This window comes from Callospermophilus lateralis, chromosome 5 (assembly GCF_048772815.1).
Source record: "Callospermophilus lateralis isolate mCalLat2 chromosome 5, mCalLat2.hap1, whole genome shotgun sequence".
NCBI lineage: Eukaryota > Metazoa > Chordata > Mammalia > Rodentia > Sciuridae > Callospermophilus > Callospermophilus lateralis.
Genome location: NC_135309.1, coordinates 164,200,969 through 164,206,968, shown reverse-complemented (window position 1 = coordinate 164,206,968; position 6,000 = coordinate 164,200,969). Strand labels below are relative to the sequence as shown.

The following is a 6,000-nucleotide window of genomic DNA, read 5'->3' as shown; positions in this document are numbered from 1 at the left end:
GCCCTTGGGAGCCAGAGCAGCAGGCTTGCTGGTGAGCCAGAGGGCAGCACGACCCCTATGAAGGATGCCAGGATGCCCCTGGGGAGATCAGCGAGGACCCCAGGCTGGAGCAGCTGCTGGAGGCCACTCGGCCAGTGGAGATGGGGTTCGAACCAGGGATCTGATGGAAGCCAGGGGTCTGTGCAGGCAGGAACCTCCCCAGGCCAGGCTCTGCCCCTGTGCTCCCTCAATTGACCCTCTAGTTCTGCCCAGCCCTTCTCCCCCTGCTTCGGAGATCTTTCCACCCAGCTCTACCCCCTACAGCCCTAATTTACGTGAGAAAGGGCCTCTACAGGGGGTGAGGCCGGGTTAGGGAAGGCCAATTGACTTCCCTTTTGGTAGGGCAGAGGGCCCCAGCAGGTACTGGCTTTAGGACAGGGTGGCTCCTATGCACCCCCCTCCCCCAGGACATACCCCTAGGAATTTGGAAAGTCTAAAATTTGTTCTAATTCAGCCAAAGAAACTCCTTTTGGCTCAAAATTCTGGAGTCTGGCAACGGGAAAAGTGGAAAAGTTTTTTTCTCTGACTGTTCTACAGGAGGAGTTCAGCAGAAGGCTCTGATTTCTCAGCCACTCTCCTGTTTTCAGTGGCTTTGGTAGGACTCTGGTGGACTCAAAGGGGCAGGGGGGTCTTGGGTTGACAAGGAGTTTATGGAGGTGTTGTCTGGTGGACACCCACCCCACTCCACCCTGCCCAGGGCATCGGCACCACCTCCTCTGGCAAACTCTCAAGCCCCAGGTTTTGAAATGTGTTCACTCTGCAATGCAAACACCATCACTGGGTTTTATTAGCCTCTCTCTGAAGCAGGCAATTATTGGTGTGAACATACATTTTAAAAAACATAATTTTATCGAGTCAAGAATGTGCAACAGTGTAAACTTGGTGGAAGTGCTGTTGGTGAGCATTATGTGCTGAGGATGAAGTCAGAAGATGAGCAGGCTGAGAATTCATAACGAAGACCGGCATGCCCCCAACCCCACGGAGACAGCTACACAAAACAAGCCCAGGAGCCCAAACGCCCTATCCTTGTACACTTTGGATGTAAACTTGATGCTTCAAGGTGCTCCCATCTGCTGTGAGAGCGCTCTCCCTGCTGGCTTCAGGAGTTCAGGGGGATGGCTCTGGTAGACTCATGACCAGGTGGGTCCAGGGGATCTTGGTGACAGCACACGCTTCTCTGTGGCCCTGGGGAGACTGAGTCCAGTGCTCCTTCCCAGTATGTTGGCAGCCTTGGCTTGGCCACGCTCTTGCCTTCCTTTGGAAACTCAGTAAAAAAGAGTCTGGACTTCTGGGCCAGCGCTGGTTCCCTTCTCTGTCATGCTGGACAGGTGGCATCAGGCGCAGAAGGGCTTGCCCCCAGCCTTGGGCAGGGCCAGCAGCTCCCTGGCAGCACCTGCAGCTGGGGCATCTTGGGGCGCAGCAGAGGGGAAGGTGCGGGCCAGGGGTGCTGTCAGCATGTTGGCACCGGCCCCCAGAGAGCGTCCCAGAGGCCCAGGATCCAGGAGGGCACCCTTGGCGGTGGCCCAGGCCTGATTCAAAGTGCTGTGCCTGAGGATGGGGTCATGGAAGACCCCGTCCACCCAGTTTCTAAGACTGGTTACTGGGGAGTCCTGGTGCCTGTCCAGGGCACCTAGGGGTGCCGGGACCACAGAGGAGGATGAGGTGGGTGTGGAGGATGTGGCTGCAGGGGCAAGAGAAGCTTGACGCTTGAGCATGCAGGACGGAAACTCAGTCTGGCTCAGGGCAGTGGCTGCTGCAGCAGTGGCTGTGTGGGCCAGTGACCAGATGCGAGGCTTGGACTCCAGACCCCCTGGCGTCCCAGTAGGTGCAAAGCCCAGCTTAGCCTCACAGGCCTGCGGGTCACCCTCTGTGCCTGGCTGTTGCTCCTCCCTGGCCACTGTGCTCCGGAGGCAGCTCCGGGCCCTCTCCAGGTCCTCATCCAGGGCAGCTCCACCATCCGTGGGCAAGGGCACCCGGAGCGGGCCGGAGGCCTCTTTGCCTCCAGTGCCAGGGCCTTCAGGTGCAGCAGGGCCACGCTCCAGGCTGCTGTCTAGGCGCTGGAAGGGTGCCTTCAGCTCACACTCTGGGGTCTCTGCCTCAAGTGGGTCGAAGTCCTCCAGGTCACTGAGCTCCAGCTCCTTGTCCTCTCTGCTGACAGCCTCTGCCAGGAGAGAACACAGGCCAGTAGGGAAGACAGCTCCGTGGGCCACCAGTCGCCCACTCCTCCTAAGCCACATTATGGAGTCCAGTACTGGACAAGGAAAAGGCCTGAGGTCCTTCTCTGTCTTTCCATCTCCTTTGAAGGTGCCCAGGACTCCACCTGGTGACACAGGGGACTAGGTTGATTTCCACCTCTAGTGTGTGTGTGTGTGTGAGAGAGAGGGGGGGGGAGGGAAGGAGAGAGAGAGATTCTAAAACATGACTTGGACTTCTCTAAGTGTGTCCAGAGGGACCACCACAGTCTTCAGGTGCACAGGGCCCACAACTCATCTGCTACCCAGCTGGTCCTGGGAGGTTTTGTTTTTGCTTGGCTCAACTCCCCTCTGTGCCTGGCTGCTTGTCTCTAGGTGGCAGGAAACCCTGGAAAAGTCCCCTGGAAGCCTGGCTGACCCTAGGGCCAACTTCCCAACTCACCTTCGCCCTTGGAGCTCTTGAGGGGCTCCTCCTGCGCCTCCTCTTCTCCGGCCTCCTCCTCCTCGCCCTCCCCATAGGGCCGTTTCTCCTCTGCGCATTTGTTCCGCGGCGGCCACGTCATCTTGTTCTCCTTCTTGAGGCGCCGGCGCGCGTTGGCGAACCAGGTGGAGACCTGCGTGAGGGTCATCTTGGTGATGATGGCCAGCATGATCTTCTCGCCCTTGGTGGGGTACGGGTTCTTGCGGTGCTCCTGCAGCCAGGCCTTGAGCGTGCTGGTGGTCTCGCGCGTGGCGTTCTTGCGCCGCGTGCCGCTGTCCATGGTCCCGTACCTGGAGACAGGCTCTACAGTGGGGCACCGATCGCAGCGGAGGGCCAGCCGCCGCTCAGGCCGACCCTGGGGGTGGGGGCAGGGCCGCCAGGGACGCTGGGACGGGCTTTGCCTCCCTGTGTCGGGTTGTGTGTGTGTGTGGGGGGACGCCTTGCCTTTTGTGGGCGGAGGTCGAAGAGAATGTCATTAATATGACAGGGAGCTTGGCTCATTCCCAAGCAGGAGAGGTCATGGCCTCTGTCACTCTCCAGAGATATTTCCCTGAGGTTCTTGATGGGGCTTCACTCCTATTTCTTTGATCCCCAAGCCATAAGAACACTTTGCAGGCATGTGACCTCACACCCTAATATGCAAGTCCCTGCGAGGAAAAGAAAGCTGCCTGCTGCCTCAGTGCGTTCAACTGTTATGGTCACCCAAGGAAGATGGAATGACACTGTGGCCTGGACTGGGCACGGCCAGCTGCAGGGTCTCCCCCTCATGGCTCCCTCTGCAGGGGCAATGGGCTCTGCTTGGACACTCAACCAGGGCTCTACTTCTTGGGGTACAGGGAGGCTCCTGAGGCTCCTGAGGAAGTTGCCTTAGTGGACTGGGCCTTCCAGATGCCACGTCCTCAGAAGTTAGAGCAGTTTTTACAGCATGAGTGGGGTGGGGTAGGGGATTGGGGCAAATTCTAGTTCCCCGCAGTACAGGCTGGCCAGGAGCCTGAGAAGCATGGACCACGGTGGCAGGTCAAGCCTGACTTTAGTGGTAGCAAGCTTGACCTGCCTCCCCACTTCCCAGGAGGGGCATGTTGACTGTGCATGAAGGTGGTGACCCCTGATGGTCCCTCACCTGTCGTAGGGGTACTGGCCCAGAGCTGGCTCATAAGGGTAGTAGGCGGCAGCAGCCGCAGCTGGCGGGAGGCCCGCATGCGCAGATCCCGACCCGTCCTTGGAGTCGAAGCTATTCTGTAGGAGCAGAGGAGTCTGGGGTCGCAGCTTCCAGACACCACCACCCAGCTACAGCCCTTTTCCTAGGTCCCCTGGCTCCCCAGGCTCCGGGAAGATCCCCGGGCAGTCCCCACCCACACCCACATCCACACCTGCAGCAGGTGCTGCCTGAGGCTCATCTCCCTCAGGCCTTGGTTCTCCATTCCCCAAACTGAGAGGGGACAACTGGAGTTCCAGAAACAGGATAGAAAGGAGAAGGATGAAGGGGGAAAAGAGAGAATCAGAGTGGGTAAGAGGTCAGCAGAGGTGGGTGTGGAGAAGGGTAATGGAGAGGCCGAGTTCGGGGAGTAGGAGAAGGGTCATGGAGAGGCAGAGTGGCCAGTCGGGAGAGCAGGTGAACCGGGAAAGAAGAGGGCGGAGAGGTAAGGGAGGATGGGAGTGAGGAGCAGGGGAGGGAGAAATAGGGGATGGGAGAGGAAGAGGAAGAGGGGCTTGGCGAGTAGAGCCAGTGATCTTATTGGAATTCAGTGGAAAAACATAAAACAAAAAGTTCGCTAACAGCGGTGCACCCGCGGGGCACCCTGAACCCGGGCGGAGTGTGCCCGGTTCCTGCTCCCTCTCCCGAGGGACTGGTTGGGGAGCCCGGCTGGACGAAGACAACCCTCAGCAGTTGGGGGACCCAGAGGACTCACGACCTTGGATCGAGGGAGTGGGTTTGGCAAATCCAGGGGTAGGGGCGGGGCGCGGGGGGTTGGGACGCTCCCTTACCAACGAATAGAAGGCCGACGCCTCTGAGCCATAGGTCACGTAGTTACCATAGCCCTGCGAGCCGCCGTAGGGGCCCCCGTAAACACCGAGCGCGGCAGCTGAGTTGAGTTCGTGGCGCGCAGTGGCCAGCAGCCGGCTCTCGTAGACCGGGCAGTAGACGGGCGCTTGGGCGGAGGCTGCGGGCCCCGAGTCAGCCAGTGTGCGGCCACCAGACTCGCAGCACGTGCTCAGGGAGTTCGTGGTCATCAGGAACTGGAGGAGAAAGGGGCCGCGAGGATGGGCCGGGCATCCTGGCTGGAGGAGCTTCCCCCCAGGGAGTACTTGGCCTCTGTTCCCAGGGGTCTCCACGGTCCCTCTCTGCAAGCCTGTGAGCCTTGTCTCCTCTGAGCATGTGGGACCCAGCCCAGTGCTCCCATCCACCCCAGGTTCCCAAGGCCATTGGCCCTGGCCTCCAAGTTTGTTTGATGCCAGGTGCTCCCCCTCCCCGGGTCCCTAAGATCCTCTGGGACGCAGCCTCAGAGCCCAGTGGGTGGAACAAATATGAATTCTAACGCCCTGTTGGATTTTATCAGCCCATCTGCCCTGCACAGGGGTTCGGGGTCCACCCGCCTGGCACGCACGAGAAGGCCTGTTAGCTGGGAAGAGAGGGTCACCAGCGCGTCCTGCCCACCCTACCTGGTCCTCGCGGGGAGTCCCCTTACCTGGGGAGCCGAGGAGTAGGGGTATCCAAACTGAGGGTAGGACATGGCGGGCGCGGCCCAGGGCGGACAGGCGGGGCGGGAAGGACCCTGCGCGCCGGGGCCGGAGTGGTTCCGCCCCTGCTCCCGGGCTGCAGGCTCCTAGGGTCTGAGAGGACGAAGCGGGAGAGCAGGTTAAATCACCCACACGCTCCGCAAACTTTTGTAACCGGGAAGGAAAGTGAGCGGTGGTGGCCGCTTCGAAATCCGGAGCCACGGGAGGGCTCTGGGAGCGACCGACCCTACTGCGGCGACAGAAATACATATTTTGCAAAAAAAAAAAAAAAAAAAAAAAAAAAGAACAAAACAAAGCAAAAACGAATCACAGGAACCAAGTCAGACGTGCGCAGTTTTAAGCGTCGGAGACACTGACGTCAGCTCCACGCCGCGCAGTAAGGCCCGGCCGCGGACGTGCGGGTCACTCAGACGCTGGCCGGGAGGGGTGAGGGCAGTCGGGCCGCGCAAGCCTGGGCAGAGGGCGATTGGGCTTTAACAAATGGATTCCATTCAAGGAGTCAATATCGGCCCGACAAACGGTGTTTCTCCTAAGTCACGGGAGGACGGA

At 59.7% G+C, this 6,000-nt stretch overlaps 1 protein-coding gene across 1 annotated transcript; it reads right to left on the bottom strand.

The window, feature by feature from the left end:
- Positions 1 to 1,373: 1,373 nt before the first annotated feature.
- Positions 1,374 to 5,444, bottom strand: Irx4 (iroquois homeobox 4). The gene is made up of 5 exons (XM_077109403.1): positions 5,400 to 5,444; positions 4,699 to 4,950; positions 3,833 to 3,948; positions 2,674 to 3,002; positions 1,374 to 2,200 (listed from the first exon to the last, which is right to left on the bottom strand). Exons 1-5 carry the CDS (start codon positions 5,442 to 5,444, stop codon positions 1,374 to 1,376), a joined length of 1,569 nt encoding a protein of 522 aa, XP_076965518.1.
- Positions 5,445 to 6,000: the final 556 nt, after the last annotated feature.

What these genes read in the sequence shown, in the direction of transcription:
- Irx4 (XM_077109403.1), bottom strand. Translation starts at nt 5,444, where the DNA reads ATGTCCTACCCTCAGTTTGGATACCCCTACTCCTCGGCTCCCCAG. An exon ending in CGTCGGCCTTCTATTCGTTG is followed by an intron (nt 3,949 to 4,698) that starts GTAAGGGAGCGT and finishes CTGCTCCTACAG; the next exon opens with AATAGCTTCGACTCCAAGGA. An exon ending in CAAGAGCTCCAAGGGCGAAG is followed by an intron (nt 2,201 to 2,673) that starts GTGAGTTGGGAA and finishes CTCTCCTGGCAG; the next exon opens with AGGCTGTCAGCAGAGAGGAC.